Source organism: Drosophila simulans, chromosome 3L (genome assembly GCF_016746395.2).
Source record: "Drosophila simulans strain w501 chromosome 3L, Prin_Dsim_3.1, whole genome shotgun sequence".
NCBI classification, from domain to species: Eukaryota; Metazoa; Arthropoda; class Insecta; order Diptera; family Drosophilidae; genus Drosophila; species Drosophila simulans.
The window spans coordinates 22,764,835-22,784,180 of NC_052522.2; the positions used below are offsets into that span (position 1 = coordinate 22,764,835).

At 40.9% G+C, this 19,346-nt stretch overlaps 1 protein-coding gene across 5 annotated transcripts in view; it reads left to right on the forward strand.

Moving 5' to 3' along the window:
• Positions 1–19,346, forward strand: part of LOC6740747 (acetylcholine receptor subunit alpha-like) — an 84,930-nt gene that overhangs the window by 52,950 nt on the left and 12,634 nt on the right. For all 5 annotated transcript variants that reach the window (XM_016178862.3, XM_016178865.3, XM_016178861.3 and 2 more), the window contains 3 exons: positions 3,424–3,592; positions 3,658–3,794; positions 3,845–3,988. In XM_016178862.3, the coding sequence (XP_016033059.1) occupies positions 3,424–3,592; positions 3,658–3,794; positions 3,845–3,988 (450 nt within the window). The remainder of the gene's footprint in view (positions 1–3,423; positions 3,593–3,657; positions 3,795–3,844; positions 3,989–19,346) is intronic.

Genomic DNA, 19,346 nt, shown 5'->3' on the forward strand with positions numbered 1-19,346 from the left:
ACGGGAAAAAACAATTTACTTAGTGGTCTATTGTTGTTTATTCCACATCACAACAAGATCATTCTGTCACTTGGATATTTTATAAAAAATTTAAAATTTATTTCTGGCTCCACCTCAGATTTGACAAATTTTCGATTTGCGTCGCCAAAAGTTATCGCGAATGTTTTCATACTGCTGCTGAAACGAAACAGGAAGGTAAAAATAACTATAAAATAGCTTAAACAGCTGTTTGCTGTTGTTTGCGTACGAATTCAAATTAAGCAATTGCAAATATACAATTTTTTCACTTTGAAAAGAAAAGCCATTTTTCTTTGGTAGCATCTCATTACTTTACGATTTAAATTAGTTTTTTCCTTACTGAAACCTATTAATAGGATAGAAAAAATTTTTTAATGGTACAAAGTCTATTGTTTTGCATATGTATGTGGGAAATGAACCAGATCAGTGAACTAAAATGAACGATGAAACAGAGAGCAAGAGAGTAACGCGCAGTGGCAACGCTTATTAACGGAAAAAACAAAAGAAGCAGTTGGAGTAGAATGGTGAACGAGTGCAGTCACGAGTTTTTCAATCGCGCTATATACTTATGCAACTAGAGCTAAACAATTGTCATCAAACAATTAAATAATAATAAGCAAGAACTATTGTCATTAAACAATATAAAGTGTACTATAAACAATTGTCATAAAGTAACACTATAATAAAGTAACACTATAATGTAAACTTACTACATATATTACGAATATTCAAGTTTGGACCTATGATAACGTTACAAAGTTTACAGTAAGTAGGGAAATAGGTGGTTGAACTGCCCCAGCTCTCTGACCATGCGTTGAAGTCGCCAGCTATGAGAACCTGGGTGCCCCAGAACCTCTAGCATCCGCTGCCAGTCTATCCAATGCCCGACTGAATGTGATTAAGGTCAGGCTGGGAGCTATACGCTGTACACCCAACATCTGCCCACCTTTGCCCTCACAAGCCCGGTGTTCGAAAAAACATTGGTTCTTGGCGCTGTCGAAAGAACGGTAGGACTCGCTAAGTATCGCAATAATTGCAGTGATTCAGGTTAAGCTAAGTCAAACGCATCATTGCGGTGTCTTTGGTGCTCCTTTGCCCGTCCATGGGCACTTCCGGATGCCTGCTTGGTGGTTGGTTGCTTGGCTTCGTCTGCTTGCGCACAGAAAGCACTTAGCCTCGTTGGGGTACTCCGCGGCCTTGTGTCCCGAGGGCCCGCATCTGAAGCAGCACTGGCTTCTGTCTACGGCGCTTCTACAGTGTGCCGCTATGTGGCCTTCCTCCAGACATTTGAGGCATGTTTGTCGGGGCTCCAGTTCCTTGATCAGACATTGGGACCATCCTACCCTCAGCTTGCCACTCTTGATCACTGGATCCGCCAGATTGGCTGGAACTGCTATTACAGCAGTCTTCCCTGCGTTTGTCGGAGGTTCTTGGTTGCCACCAACTACTGGGATCTCTGCCTGGGACTCAAGGGTCCTCCTCAGCTCGTCTTCAAAAGTAAGCTCGTCTAGGTCGTGAATCAAAAATACTTTTGATTGTGTTACCGCGCGAAAACTGACGCGGTCTCCGAGCACCGCTCCCATGTCCACCTTGAGCTTCAGCGTCAAGTCTTGGGCTCGAGTAGCAGTTCGCCTTTGGCCGTCCTCTTAACCCTTGTTACGTTTTTTCTGATGGCCTTAGCCTGACGTCCTGGCCTCTTGTGACCAGCGACAGCACTTCGCTCCCTCGGCGGTCTCTTCCTGCGATGTTCGGGCGATCGTTGCTGCAGTCTGGTTTGTGGCTTACTTCCCGCTGCAGAGGCGTGGGCCGGAGCCCTAAGTAGGCGTTGGGGTCCCGCTGCCTTCTGGAGGTCGGATTGCTAGACTTTCTTCGCGGACAGCGCCGTGCGATTCTTTGGTTTGGGACTATCCTTGCCCGTAGTCGGTTCTTTGTAGCTGGAGGGGCGCTTAGGGGTGGTCTTTTGGCTAGCATCGGTTCTTGCCGTGCGTCCGACCTGCGACTTCTCCGCCTCCGGCAGCCTTGTGCGCAGCTTCAGTTGGAGCTCCTTTAATCTGGCGAATGAGTTTTTCATTCCCAGATTAATGCTCCTCACCTCGTTGTAGTTGACCTTCGTGAGAGGGTCGTCCAGGATTGCTCCCATCTCCTGGATTTCTGGCTAGGGGGTCTTTACTCGCTTTGCTGGCTTTGCTTCTAATGGCCTCTTGGGGGTGCCATCGTTTGGGTTGGGGGTTGGGGTCTGGGGTGGAGTCCTTAGGACCTTTTACCTATTCCCGATCACCAAGCTTTCTTCTTCCGTTGTAGGAGCACTTGTTATATTTCTTGGTCCGACGGCCAAGTGTGACGCCATCTTGGGGGGAATGTTTGGTAGGGCCTCCAGAATCCGTGCATAGGTGGTCCATATTATACCTCCTGCCAAATTTGCGGCTTTTTACCTCTCGCCAGGTTATGGATATGCTGCCGGCCAACTTGGCTCAGACGCTGAATGGGTTTTTATTTTGCTGCAGGCGCAGGCCACGTAGCCGCCCACTTTGGGTCAGACACACCGTGGACTAAGGGGAGGGTGAGCAGGGAAAAGTTGCGACGGTGGGAGATATACCTCTCCAGCTCCGTCGCCAGAGCCCCGGATTTAAAGTGTGCCGCCTAAGCGGAGAGGTTGGCTATTGGTCTGCTCCTTGACTTTTTACCTTCTTGTTCTGCTTCTACTGCTCGTTTATGGATCTATCTATCTATCTATAACTATTTTCCAGGAGCACCTACTCGGTGCCCCCGTCTACTCCCGTGCTCTTTATCACCTCCCAGGTAAAGCTTAGGTGCTGTGGACTAATTTTTTTTTCCAATGTTGACAACAACTGGGCAAAAATTTAGGTGCTGCTGGCTGCTGCGAGACCCGACAATATGTCTTACCAATTGTCGCAGCTAGGAGCGACTCCCTAATTTTGGTGTCTGAGCCGAATTCCAATGCTTAGGTCTATTGTTTGTCCTAATTATACCGGCGAATCGATATGGCAATTTCTACGCAAACTAGCCTTTTAATGCTTCGTTCTAATATAGGCGTTTATAGGTCGTATACAGTATATAGGCCGAATTGGTCCACCATATATGTAGATGTCACATATCTGGATGCCAAAGGAATATTGAAAAAATAAACGGAAAACAAAAGAGAATGCTATAGTCGACTTCAGGAACTATCAAATATCCGTTAAAGCGGACTAATAAATAATACTAATAATTTTTTATAACACTAAAAAAAATGTGAAAAAATGTTCAAGAAGTGTGGGTGTGGCAGTCATTTTAAGCTGTCATTTTAACATTCGCACAGTAAAATGTAAAATTTTAGAGAAGAAATCATAGCTATAAATAAACAAGAAAAACAAAAATAGTAATATACAAAATAACATTTTGCAGGAATGAAAAGTTTTATACTTGTTGCGACGAGCCATACTTGGACATCACATTTAATATAACAATGAGAAGGAAGACGCTGTTTTATACTGTTAATATAATAATACCGTGCATGGGAATATCATTTTTAACCGTATTAACATTTTACCTTCCATCGGATAGTGGAGAAAAGGTAATTTCAAATAAATTCGCAAATAACTTTAAAAATTGAAATACATATATAAATTGCCGTTACAGGTCACACTATCTATTTCCATTCTCATTAGTCTTCATGTGTTCTTTCTTTTGGTGGTTGAAATTATACCACCAACGTCATTGGTTGTTCCGTTGCTGGGAAAATACCTCATATTTGCCATGATACTTGTGTCTATCAGGTAATATTGAATTATATTATTAATCAAATTTAACATGACATTTTTTATAGTATCTGCGTGACGGTTGTTGTTTTGAACGTTCATTTTCGTTCACCTCAAACTCATAAAATGGCACCCTGGGTTAAGCGCGTCTTTATTGACTTTTTGCCAGCGTTTTTATTCATTAAAAGGCCGACGTACAACTTTGAAACAAGGTAAGAAATTTTATAAATAAATTATATTTAAAAAATTGTCAGTGAATATACAGCTTTGTTCTTTTAAAGTACAAAAAATCATGACTTCGATCTTCTGCAGATTCTGATGGAACTCGAACTGCTTATAGAAATAGTATTCATACCTGTTATTAGTAGAGCATGGGGGTATACAATATTCGTTAAAAAGAACGTAAATTATTATTCTGTTCTATTGCTTGCTGTCGCGATACGAATTGTAACCATCGGTAGCTAAGCAATTAAAATGTTGCGCCTCGGGAATGCATTAGTGTAAGAATATATTAATAAACGCGTACAAGTTTTATTAGGATAAGTATAAACATAAAGTGTATTGTTGGGCTTTTCAAAATACACTGTTCTCTTTAATTGCTAATCTTTCGGTTTTCTCTACACAGCTACTACTCCTATCAAGTATCGAGTACTAAGGGTTGGCGTATAGCATAAACGACTTCGAGTTTTCCGCGAAGAAAGCCTAACTAGTTCAAATTCCATTATACCATTTCATGTTAAAAGCTTAAACGGCGTGATCTTCGTGCTTCTTGGTTAAGTATTATTAATGCTTTGCTGAACTCTTCTATCGTACTTATACCAAGCAACAGGGCTGTCATAGCTCAACTTCCCAAGAATTGGTTTGATGATCTTGCGAATTTTTTCGACTAGTACGCCAAGGATGTAAAAGCAGTGCATCTATTAGACACTGTACGGCGAGGGTTTCCGAAATGAACGGCTTGCTTCTCGAAGCAGGTTAATAGTTATCATAGCGCTTGGATTTCATCTCCATGGGACCGACGTGATCGATGTGGTACATAACCTTACCCATCTTTCCCGCCTAAGCATTAACAATAATGCATCTGCTACAGTTCTCGACTCTTGGCTCTGTTTAGTCTTTTATCTTGGAAATTAAGTATAATTTTTTTGCAATATCCTTGTTCTTCCTGGTAGAGAAATGTCTTAGAAGGCATGTGGCTTTAATGTTTTTTTATATATCGATAGAAATAGAAAAGAATAAATTGAAAGACAAATAACAAAATTAAGTTTTTTGGCAAATCAATAGAAATTTAAAAGACTAAAAAAAGTATTAAAAATCGAAACATTTTTAAAAAGTATTTTATTTAAGAATTAAGGTGATTTTGGTTTTCCACATTATGAATGAAGGAACAGAACTTATAGATTACACTTATGCGAAAACAATAAACCCGATATATATCGGGGTACACGATATGTGTCGCGAAGATCGACGTGCTGCTATTGTACTTAGAATACCTTCCCTCAATTGATGTGTTGATCGACTGGACGTATACCCAAGGATGTGTTGGGCATTGAGCGTCCAAATCCTTTCGACAATATGTCTGCTGGCATCTCGGTGGTTAGGATGTAGTGGTGGATGAAATGGTAGGATAGCAAGCAAGTTTACCAGCTCCTTGATTGTCGTTATGGATGACAGTCGTCTTCAGTTTGCCAAAACTTCTTCTAGGATGCTTTTAAGATGGACCGCTTCATTGAGGAGTCAGACAGAGCCATGTACTCCGCTTTTGCATTCGACGTTCTCAATGTTGGCGGCCCAGTCAGAATCTGCGTATCCTACTAGGTCTTGACCACTTCGCTTAGAAAGCAATCAATGGTTTTGAGTGGTCTCGTCGTAATCAATGCCTTCGCGTTGCGTAAATTCTTTTGCCACCAGCCGGGCTTTTCGACAAATTTATCTTTCCGTCGTATTTTTAATGACCTGCATTGGTTTTTTAATCATCTAGTTGATTGCCTTCGTTGTCACCTGGGTTGTCATTCACTGCTCTAAATCCAAATTCGAAGAGATCTTATGTGCTCCTTGCCACATAAGAAAAACTATTCTTGTTTTGGTTGGGTTGGCGAAAGGCAAGGTAAGCCACAAATTGCCATTACTTTCCTGTCCCAATTATGACAGCGGCTTTTCTTGTGTGCCACAAGGGAGCACCCCTTCAAACGCAGACCACGCGCTCCAGCAGGAGCGGACACCGAAGCAGCAGCGACATCGCTCAGGAAAGCGCGACAAGCATTGCGGCTAAGAAGCGGAGCACCTTGTCCAGTGGAGTACCTCAACCAGCGGAGCACCCCGTCCAGTGCAGCAACGAGGGCTTTTATGAAATTTGTAGTATATTCTAGGTAACGAAGGCTGTAAAATAAATAGTGCGAGTGCAGTCCTCCTGTGTTATCCGTGCAGACGGCCATGTCCGTAAAATTGGCCAAAAGGCAGATTTAAGTTTCAAACTCGTGACCGAGTCCATGTTCTCAACATATCGAGACTAACCCCGAGATTATCCCTTTAAATATAATCAAAAAAATAGTATGCGAGTACGCATTATTTCTATAAAAGGCCATAGGTACGATCATTCGGCGAGTGCCATATTGCCAACGCTTGTTGATAAATACACTGGGATAACATTTTGTGAAATTATTACATTTTCATTACTAGTAAATTATTAACTTTCTGGAACGGAAAAATAATTATAATCTTAAAGGGAGTTTAAACTAAACATGACAAAATTATTTATTAATTTAATTTATAAGCTTTGAGGTATTATTATTATGTGGGTTTGTAGGTGTACTGCGACCCAGTCGGATCAATTGAACTATCCCTTCATGACTCAAAGATCCCTCTGAAGTCCAATGCACTGTATAAATGAAAGAATTTTATTGGGGTTCAGGGCTGCAATTGTTTCCCGCGGGACTACATACATGCCCAGGAGTCTGTTCCTCTTGATGGCCAGTGCCATGCAATCACATTTAATATGTGCAGAGCTCTCCTCCTCCAGACAGAATTCACTGTCTGCAATGCCAATTTTGTGCAAATGGCTGTGAAGCCGGCAATGCCCAGTAAGAAGTTCAGTCAAAATGCGCACGGTGTTTTTCCCGAGTGTCATTAAGGTCTTGAACCTTTTATGGTTATTAGGCAGGAGAATCTTAGACTGCCTAAGTCCTGGTAGGTGTTCCCAGAAGGACAGACGTTTTTCTTCCACTAGTGACATCAGTAAGCCCCGCAATCTGTGGTGACCAACACCACAGAAGGGTTCGTGCCCAATTAGTGGTTTCTCTGACCCTTACCTGGCTAGGTTGTCCGCTAGCTCATTTCCCGGGATGTTGTTGTGTCCTGGGACCCACTTTATTGTGAGTTTGTTGACAGCTCCTAGTTTGTCTAGGGCTGTCCTTACTTCATTTACTAGGTTAAATGCTATCTATCATGTCCATTCGAAGTTAAAGGAAGTTGTATTATCTGTAAAGCGTATCCTTGGAAAACAATACGAGTGGTTCTCGAACTACACTCTGTCCGGAATGTTTTCGCAAATAACCTTCATACCTATTACTGTTGTTCTATGACCTGTTACCACCCTTAGAAAATTTCGGTAAACAAAATTAATACCCCTCGACTGGCCAGACATCTAGCTTAGAGTTTAATTAGTATCTTTTGAATATTTTGAATTTAGCATTTTTGCTAAACTAAGTGGTCCCATACTTTATTGTGTTTAGAAACGATTGATAGGGTTCATTTAATTTATCGTTATGTTTTTCTCTTTTCCGAGATGATTTGATCTCCAATCTGTGCCTCAGCGCCGGTTTGCCCGGTGTGCGAAACAGAAATAAAAGTTGGTGTACATGTACGTGACGACATGTCAACATGAATTACCCAAGAAGTGTATTGATAGTCATTTTAAGGGGAACAATAAACGTCCGGTTTGCTTTGTGCCTTGCAGGCCGGTTGGTCTGCAAGCGCGTTCTAAGGATTGGATTTCGGAAGATGTTACGATAGAACCATCAGGATAGGAGAACATGTTCGGTTCGAACATGTTCTATTCGAACATGTTCTGTTCGAACATGTTCTGTTCGAACATGTTCTGTTCGATCATGTTCTGTTCGAACATGTTCTGTTCGATCATGTTCTGTTCGAACATGTTCTGTTCGATCATGTTCTGTTCGAACATGTTCGGTTCGAACATGTTCTATTCGAACATGTTCTGTTCGAACATGTTCTGTTCGAACGTGTTCTGTTCGAAAATTTTCTGTTCGAAAATGTTCTCTTCGACCATGTTCTGTTCGACCATGTTCTGTTCGACCATGTTCTGTTCGACCATGTTCTGTTCGACCATGTTCTGTTCGAACATGTTCAGTTCGAACATGTTCGGTTCGAACATGTTCGGTTCGAACATGTTCTATTCGAACATGTTCTGTTCAGTTCGAACATGTTCAGTTCGAACATGTTCGGTTCGAACATGTTCTGTTCGAACATGTTCTGTTCAATCATGTTCTGTTCAAACATGTTCTGTTCGAACATGTTCTGTTCAAACATGTTCTGTTCGAACATGTTCTGTTCTGTTCGAACATGTTCTGTTCGAACATGTTCTGTTCGAACATGTTCTGTTCGAACATGTTCTGTTCTAACATGTTCTGTTCGAACATGTTCTGTTCGAACATGCTCTGTTCGAACATGTTTTGTTCGAAAATGTTCAGTGTGAACATGTTCTATTCGAACATGTTCTGTTCTGTTCGAACATGTTCTGTTCGAACATGTTCGGTTCGAACATGTTCGGCTCGAACATGTTCTGTTCGAACATGTTCTGTTCGAACATGTTCTGTTCGAACATGTTCTGTTCGAACATGTTCTGTTCGAACATGTTCTGTTCGAACATGTTCTGTTCGAACATGTTCTGTTCGAACATGTTCTGTTCGAACATGTTCTGTTCGAACATGTTCTGTTCGAACATGTTCTGTTCAAACATGTTCTGTTCAAACATGTTCTGTTCAAACATATTCTGTTCGAACATGTTCTGTTCGAACATGTTTTGTTCGAACATGTTCTGTTCTGTTCGAACATGTTTTGTTCGAACATGTTCTGTTCTGTTCGAACATGTTCTGTTCGAACATGTTCGGTTCGAACATGTTCTGTTTGAACATGTTCTGTTCGAACATGTTCTGTTCGAACATGTTCTGTTCGAACATGTTCTGTTCGAACATGTTCTGTTCGAACATGTTCTGTTCGAACATGTTCTGTTCGAACATGTTCTGTTCGAACATGTTCTGTTCAAACATGTTATGTTCAAACATATTCTGTTCGAACATGTTCTGTTCGAACATGTTTTGTTCGAACATGTTCTGTTCGAACATGTTCTGTTCGAACCGACGTGGTAGAAGTAAAAGCAACGGCGACACAGCCGTGTGTCATTAAGGTCTTGAACCTTTTATGGTTATATGCACGGAGGAGAATCTTAGACTGCCTAAGTCCTGGTAGGTGTTCCCAGAAGGACAGACGTTTTTCTTCCACTAGTGACATCAGTAAGCCCCGCACTCTGTGGTGACCAACACCACAGAAGGGTTCGGGCCCAATTAGTGGTTTCTCTGACCCTTACCTGGCTAGGTTGTCCGCTAGCTCATTTCCCGGGATGTTGTTGTGTCCTGGGACCCACTTTATTGTGAGTTTGTTGACAGCTCCTAGTTTGTCTAGGGCTGTCCTTACTTCATTTACTAGGTTATATGCTATCTATCATGTCCATTCGAAGTTAAAGGAAGTTGTATTATCTGTAAAGCGTATCCTTGGAAAACAATTCGAGTGGTTCTCGAACAACACTCTGTCCGGAATGTTTTCGCAAATAACCTTCATACCTATTACTGTTGTTCTATGACCTGTTACCACCCTTAGAAAATTTCGGTAAACAAAATTAATACCCCTCGACTGGCCAGACATCTAGCTTAGAGTTTAATTAGTATCTTTTGAATATTTTGAATTTAGCATTTTTGCTAAACTAAGTGGTCCCATACTTTATTGTGTTTAGAAAAGATTGATAGGGTTCATTTAATTTATCGTTATCTTTTTCTCTTTTCCGAGATGATTTGATCTCCAATCTGTGCCTCAGCGCCGGTTTGCCCGGTGTGCGAAACAGAAATAAAAGTTGGTGTGGACGTGTACGTGACGACATGTCAACATGAATTTACCAAGAAGTGTATTGATAGTCATTTTAAGGGGAACGATAAATGTCCGGTTTGCTTTGTGCCTTGCAGGCCGGTTGGTCTGCAAGCGCGTTCTGTTCGAACATGTTCTGTTCGAACATGTTCGGTTCGAACATGTTCTGTTCGAACATGTTCGGTTCGAACATGTTCTATTCGAACATGTTCTATTCGAACATGTTATGTTCGAACATGTTCTGTTCAAACATGTTCTGTTCGTACATGTTCTCTTCGAACGTGTTCTGTTCGAAAATTTTCTGTTCGAAAATGTTCTCTTCGACCATGTTCTGTTCGAACATGTTCTGTTCGATCATGTTCTGTTCGAACATGTTCTGTTCGAACATGTTCGGTTCGAACATGTTCGGTTCGAAAATGTTCGGTTCGAACATGTTCGGTTCGATCATGTTCTGTTCGAACATGTTCTGTTCAAACATGTTCTGTTCGAACATGTTCTCTTCGAACGTGTTCTGTTCGAAAATTTTCTGTTCGAAAATGTTCTCTTCGAAAATTTTCTGTTCGAAAATGTTCTCTTCGACCATGTTCTGTTCGAACATGTTCTGTTCGAACATGTTCTGTTCGATCATGTTCTGTTCGAACATGTTCGGTTCGAACATGTTCTGTTCGAACATGTTCGGTTCGAACATGTTCGGTTCGAACGTGTTCTGTTTGAACATGTTCTGTTTGAACATGTTCTGTTCGAACATGTTCTGTTCGAACATGTTCTGTTCGATCATTTTCTGCTCGAACATGTTCTGTTCGATCATGTTCTGCTCGAACATGTTCGGTTCGAACATGTTCTGTTCGAACATGTTCTGTTCAAACATGTTCTGTTCGAACATGTTCTGTTCGAACATGTTCTCTTCGAACATGTTCTGTTCGAAAATTTTCTGTTCGAAAATGTTCTCTTCGACCATGTTCTGTTCGAACATGTTCTGTTCGAACATGTTCTGTTCGAACATGTTCGGTTTGAACATGTTCGGTTCGAAAATGATCGGTTCGAACATGTTCGGTTCGAACATGCTCTGTTCGAACATGTTTTGTTCGAAAATGTTCAGTTCGAACATGTTCGGTTCGAACATGTTCTGTTCGAACATGTTCTGTTCAAACATGTTCTGTTCAAACGTGTTCTGTTTAAACATGTTCTGTTCGAACATGTTCTGTTCGATCATGTTCTGTTCGAACATGTTCGGTTCGAACATGTTCTGTTCGAACATGTTCTGTTCGAACATGTTCTGTTCGATCATGTTCTGTTCGAACATGTTCTGTTCGATCATGTTCTGTTCGAACATGTTCGGTCCGAACATTTTCTGTTCGATCATGTTCTGTTCGAACATGTTCGGTTCGAACATGTTCGGTTCGAACATGTTCTGTTCGAACATTTTCTGTTCGAACATGTTCTGTTCGATCATGTTCTGTTCGAACATGTTCGGTCCGAACATGTTCTGTTCGAACATGTTCTGTTCGATCATGTTCTATTCGAACATGTTCTGTTCGAACATGTTTTGTTCGAACATGTTCTGTTCGATCATGTTCTGTTCGAACATGTTCTGTTCGATCATGTTCTGTTCGAACATGTTCTGTTCGAACATGTTCGGTTCGAACATGTTCGGTTCGAACGTGTTCTGTTTGAACATGTTCTCTTCGAACATGTTCTGTTCGAAAATTTTCTGTTCGAAAATGTTCTCTTCGACCATGTTCTGTTCGAACATGTTCTGTTCGAACATGTTCTGTTCGAACATGTTCTGTTCGAACATGTTCGGTTTGAACATGTTCGGTTCGAAAATGATCGGTTCGAACATGTTCGGTTCGAACATGCTCTGTTCGAACATGTTTTGTTCGAAAATGTTCAGTTCGAACATGTTCGGTTCGAACATGTTCTGTTCGAACATGTTCTGTTCGAACATGTTCTGTTCAAACATGTTCTGTTCAAACATGTTCTGTTTAAACATGTTCTGTTCGAACATGTTCGGTTCGAACATGTTCGGTTCGAACATGTTCTGTTCGATCATGTTCTGTTCGAACATGTTCGGTTCGAACATGTTCTGTTCGAACATGTTCTGTTCGAACATGTTCTGTTCGATCATGTTCTGTTCGAACATGTTCTGTTCGATCATGTTCTGTTCGAACATGTTCGGTCCGAACATGTTCTGTTCGAACATGTTCTGTTCGATCATGTTCTATTCGAACATGTTCTGTTCGAACATGTTTTGTTCGAACATGTTCTGTTCGATCATGTTCTGTTCGAACATGTTCTGTTCGATCATGTTCTGTTCGAACATGTTCGGTCCGAACATGTTCTGTTCGAACATGTTCTGTTCGAACATGTTCTGTTCGAACATGTTCTGTTCGATCATGTTCTGTTCGAACATGTTCTGTTCGAACATGTTCGGTTCGAACATGTTCTATTCGAACATGTTCGGTTCGAACAGAACATGTTCGAACCGAACATGTTCGAACCGAACATGTTCGAACTGAACATTTTCGAACAAAACATGTTCGAACAGAGCATGTTCGAACCGAACATGTTCGAACCGAACAATTTCGAACCGAACATGTTCAAACCGAACATGTTCGAACAGAACATGTTCGAACAGAACATGGTCGAAGAGAACATTTTCGAACAGAACACGTTCGAAGAGAACATGTTCGAACAGAACATGTTTGAACAGAACATGATCGAACTGAACATGTTCGAACAGAACATGTTCGAACAGAACATGTTCGGACCGAACATGTTCGAACAGAACATGATCGAACAGAACATGTTCGAACAGAAAATGTTCAGAACATGTTTGAACAGAACATGTTCGAACAGAACATGTTCGAACCGAACATGTTCGAGCAGAACATGATCGAACAGAACATGTTCGAGCAGAACATGATCGAACAGAACATGTTCGAACAGAACATGTTTGAACAGAACATGTTCGAAGAGAACATGTTCGAACAGAACATGTTCGAACAGAACATGTTTGAACAGAACATGTTCGAAGAGAACATGTTCGAACAGGACATGTTCGAACAGAACATGTTTGAACAGAACATGATCTCGGAAAAGAGAAAAAGATAACGATAAATTAAATGAACCCTATCAATCTTTTCTAAACACAATAAACTATGGGACCACTTAGTTTAGCAAAAATGCTAAATTCAAAATATTCAAAAGATACTAATTAAACTCTAAGCTAGATGTCTGGCCAGTCGAGGGGTATTAATTTTGTTTACCGAAATTTTCTAAGGGTGGTAACAGGTCATAGAACAACAGTAATAGGTATGAAGGTTATTTGCGAAAACATTCCGGACAGAGTGTTGTTCGAGAACCACTCGAATTGTTTTCCAAGGATACGCTTTACAGATAATACAACTTCCTTTAACTTCGAATGGACATGATAGATAGCATATAACCTAGTAAATGAAGTAAGGACAGCCCTAGACAACAGAACAGAACATGTTCGAACAGAACATGTTCGAACAGAACATGGTCGAAGAGAACATTTACGAACAAAAAATTTTCGAACACGTTCGAAGAGAACATGTTCGAACAGAACATGTTTGAACAGAACATGTTCGAACAGAACATGATCGAACAGAACATGTTCGAATGGAACATGTTCGAACAGAACATGTTCGAACCGAACATGTTCGAACAGAACATGTTCGAACCGAACATGTTCGAACAGAACATGATCAAACAGAACATGTTCGAACAGAACATGTTCGAACAGAACATGGTCGAAGAGAACATTTTCGAACAGAAAATTTTCGAACAGAACACGTTCGAAGAGAACATGTTCAAACAGAACATGTTTGAACAGAACATGTTCGAACAGAACATGATCGAACCGAACATGTTCGAACCGAACATTTTCGAACCGAACATTTTCGAACCGAACATGTTCGCACCGAACATGTTCGAACAGAACATGATCGAACAGAACATGTCCGAGCAGAACATGTTCGAACAGAACATGGTCGAAGAGAACATTTTCGAACAGAAAATTTTCGAACAGAACACGTTCAAAGAGAACATGTTCGAACAGAACATGTTTGAACAGAACATGTTCGAACAGAACATGATCGAACAGAACATGTTCGAATAGAACATGTTCGAACAGAACATGTTCGTATAGAACATGTTCGAACCGAACATCAAACAGAACATGATCGAATAGAACATGTTCGAACAGAACATGTTCGAATAGAACATGTTTGAACCGAACATGTTTGAACCGAACATGTTCGAACAGAACATGTTCGAACAGAACATGTTTGAACAGAACATGTTTGAACAGAACATGTTTGAACAGAACATGTTCGAACAGAACATGTTCGAACAGAACATGTTCGAACAGAACATGTTCGAACAGAACATGTTCGAACAGAACATGTTCGAACAGAACATGTTCGAACAGAACATGTTCGAACAGAACATGTTCGAACAGAACATGTTCGAACAGAACATTTTCGAACAAAACATGTTCGAACAGAGCATGTTCGAACCGAACATGTTCGAACCGAACATTTTCGAACCGAACATGTTCGAACCGAACATGTTCGAACAGAACATGTTCGAACAGAACATGTTCGAACAGAACATGGTCGAAGAGAACATTTACGAACAAAAAATTTTCGAACACGTTCGAAGAGAACATGTTCGAACAGAACATGTTTGAACAGAACATGTTCGAACAGAACATGATCGAACAGAACATGTTCGAATGGAACATGTTCGAACAGAACATGTTCGAATAGAACATGTTCGAACCGAACATGTTCGAACCGAACATGTTCGAATAGAACATGTTCGAACCGAACATGTTCGAACCGAACATGTTCGAACAGAACATGATCGAACAGAACATGTACGAACAGAACATGTTCGAACAGAACATGTTCGGACCGAACATGTTCGAACAGAACATAATCGAACAGAACATGTTCGAACAGAACATAATCGAACAGAACATGTTCGAACAGAACATGTTCGAACAGAACATGTTCGAACAGAACATGTTCGAACAGAACATGTTCGAACAGAACATGTTCGAACAGAACATGTTCGAACAGAACATGTTCGAACAGAACATGATCGAACAGAACATGTTCGAACAGAACATGTTCGAATGGAACATGTTCGAACCGAACATGTTCGAACCGAACATTTTCGAACCGAACATGTTCGAACCGAACATGTTCGAACCGAACATGTTCGAACAGAACATGTTCGAACAGAACATGGTCGAAGAGAACATTTACGAACAAAAAATTTTCGAACACGTTCGAAGAGAACATGTTCGAACAGAACATGTTTGAACAGAACATGTTCGAACAGAACATGATCGAACAGAACATGTTCGAATGGAACATGTTCGAACAGAACATGTTCGAATAGAACATGTTCGAACCGAACATGTTCGAACCGAACATGTTCGAACAGAACATGATCGAACAGAACATGTACGAACAGAACATGTTCGAACAGAACATGTTCGGACCGAACATGTTCGAACAGAACATGATCGAACAGAACATGTTCGAACAGAACATGATCGAACAGAACATGTTCGAACAGAACATGTTCGAACAGAACATGTTCGAATAGAACATGTTCGAACCAACATGTTCGAACAGAACATGATCGAACAGAACATGTTCGAACAGAACATGTTCGAATGGAACATGTTCGAACCGAACATGTTCGAACAGAACATGTTCGAACCGAACATGTTCGAACAGAACATGATCAAACAGAACATGTTCGAACAGAACATGTTCGAACAGAACATGGTCGAAGAGAACATTTTCGAACAGAAAATTTTCGAACAGAACACGTTCGAAGAGAACATGTTCGAACAGAACATGATCGAACAGAACATGTTCGAACAGAACATGTTCGAATAGAACATGTTCGAACAGAACATGTTCGAACAGAACATGTTCGAATAGAACATGTTCGAATAGAACATGTTCGAACCGAACATGTTCGAACCGAACATGTTTGAACCGAACATGTTCGAACCGAACATGTTCGAACAGAACATGTTCGAACAGAACATGTTTGAACAGAACATGTTTGAACAGAACATGTTTGAACAGAACATGTTCGAACAGAACATGTTCGAACAGAACATGTTCGAACAGAACATGTTCGAACAGAACATGTTCGAACAGAACATGTTCGAACAGAACATGTTCGAACAGAACATGTTCGAACAGAACATGTTCGAACAGAACATGTTCGAACAGAACATGTTCGAACAGAACATGTTCGAACAGAACATGTTCGAACAGAACATGTTCGAACAGAACATTTTCGAACAAAACATGTTCGAACAGAGCATGTTCGAACCGAACATGTTCGAACCGAACATTTTCGAACCGAACATGTTCGAACCGAACATGTTCGAACCGAACATGTTCGAACCGAACATGTTCGAACAGAACATGTTCGAACAGAACATGTTCGAACAGAACATGGTCGAAGAGAACATTTACGAACAAAAAATTTTCGAACACGTTCGAAGAGAACATGTTCGAACAGAACATGTTTGAACAGAACATGTTCGAACAGAACATGATCGAACAGAACATGTTCGAATGGAACATGTTCGAACAGAACATGTTCGAATAGAACATGTTCGAACAGAACATGTTCGAATGGAACATGTTCGAACCGAACATGTTCGAACAGAACATGTTCGAACCGAACATGTTCGAACAGAACATGATCAAACAGAACATGTTCGAACAGAACATATTCGAACAGAACATGGTCGAAGAGAACATTTTCGAACAGAAAATTTTCGAACAGAACACGTTCGAAGAGAACATGTTCAAACAGAACATGTTTGAACAGAACATGTTCGAACAGAACATGATCGAACCGAACATGTTCGAACCGAACATTTTCGAACCGAACATTTTCGAACCGAACATGTTCGCACCGAACATGTTCGAACAGAACATGTTCGAACAGAACATGATCGAACAGAACATGTCCGAGCAGAACATGTTCGAACAGAACATGGTCGAAGAGAACATTTTCGAACAGAAAATTTTCGAACAGAACACGTTCAAAGAGAACATGTTCGAACAGAACATGTTTGAACAGAACATGTTCGAACAGAACATGATCGAACAGAACATGTTCGAATAGAACATGTTCGAACAGAACATGTTCGAACAGAACATGTTCGTATAGAACATGTTCGAACCGAACATGTTCGAACAGAACATGTTCGAACAGAACATGATCGAACAGAACATGTTCGAACAGAACATGATCGAACAGAACATGTTCGAACAGAACATGTTCGAATAGAACATGTTCGAACAGAACATTTTCGAACAGAACATGTTCGAATAGAACATGTTCGAACCGAACATGTTCGAACCGAACATGTTCGAAACGAACATGTTCGAACAGAACATGATCAAACAGAACATGATCGAACAGAACATGTTCGAACAGAACATGTTCGAATAGAACATGTTTGAACCGAACATGTTCGAACCGAACATGTTCGAACCGAACATGTTCTCCTATCCTGATGGTTCTATTGTAACATCTTCCGAAATCCAATCCTTAGAACGCGCTTGCAGACCAACCGGCCTGCAAGGCACAAAGCAAACCGGACATTTATCGTTCCCCTTAAAATGACTATCAATACACTTCTTGGGAAATTCATGTTGACATGTCGTCACGTACACGTCCACACCAACTTTTATTTCTGTTTCGCACACCGGGCAAACCGGCGCTGAGGCACAGATTGGAGATCAAATCATCTCGGAAAAGAGAAAAAGATAATAATGTTCGGTTCGAACATGTTCTGTTCAAACATGTTCTGTTCAAACATGTTCTGTTCAAACATGTTCTGTTCGAACATGTTCTGTTCGAACATGTTCTGTTCGAACATGTTATGTTCGAACATGTTCTCTTCGAACATGTTCTGTTCAAACATGTTCGGTTCGAACGTGTTCTGTTTGAACATGTTCTGCTCGAACATGTTCGGTTCGAACATGTTCTGTTCGAACATGTTCTGTTCAAACATGTTCTGTTCAAACAAGTTCTGTTCGAACATGTTCTGTTCGAACATGCTCTGTTCGAACATGTTTTGTTCGAAAATGTTCAGTTCGAACATGTTCTGTTCGAACATGTTCTGTTCTGTTCGAACATGTTCTGTTCGAACATGTTCTGTTCTGTTCGAACATGTTCGGTTCGAACATGTTCTGTTCGAACATGTTCTGTTCGAAAATGTTCTGTTCAAACATGTTCTGTTCGAACATGTTCTGTTCGAACCGGCGTGGTAGAAGTAAAAGCAACGGCGACACAACTGATGCAAGCCAACCCTATCGCGATGACCGGAGCAACCACATATCATATAGAGCGAAGATTGCTCACGTTTCTGTCGGAAAAATTAAATGGGTTAGTTCAGATTTCAGTGGAGTCCGAATCCGGATGAAGAAGTAAGACCTCATTCGCCTTTGGTCAAGCCAGGCTCCACGAAAGAGATAGGGGAAACCAACATGAAAACGTAGGTTTAAACCAGTCGGCGTCACTTAATTCACTGAGAAGTGTGGTATCCGATTTGAATAACCTAATTAGGTCGTCAGATCCTGAAGGGCTACTCCATATATAGAGTGGAGGGCCTCAACCACCAGACCTTAGAAGGGAACTTCGCTATTTTGTGCCAACATGGCGGTTTCTGCTCGAAAGCTTGCTTGTGTCTTAAAGAATAATTTACGTTACGAGATTAGGCATGAAATTCTCAACGTAGTAACGTAACCATGTCGGAGCTAAGAGAAACTTACCGAAGACCTGAGGTCTTCTTAGATGAAGTAAAGAAAAGTCTGAACTTGCTCAGAAATCGGAAGAGCAAATTATTTCAAAGTTGAAACAGAGTAGGGGATTGAGATATTCTCTCTAATATGGTGGAACTGTCAGAAAGAAGACCACAGATACGAGGACTGTTTAGCAGAACGGAGAGCTTTTTGTTATGGTTGTGGAGTTCCCAACACGTACAAGCAAAGTTGTGCTAAGTGCGCAAAAACTTCAAAGCCTTCACGTCGAGGCTGCAATACAAGCCGACGCCTTCGAGTGCCTAAGGAACTCAGTCAGCAACGACGGATTAACTGGGATATCGCGTAAAGTCGATATCTCCAATTCTTTAGATGTAGCAGCAAGTTTATATTTTTTCTTCTGCTTCATCGAAACATTCCGAAATTAGGGGAAACGCCTGCCGGACGTACAGAAGCGCAAAACTCTTAGTTCAAGGTGCATAATAACATTCTGGCAAAACGTTGCAAACTCGGCCTGGGTTACATTTGTGCCAATCCTCACATAGCCAGGGATCCTCGACCTTTTATACCA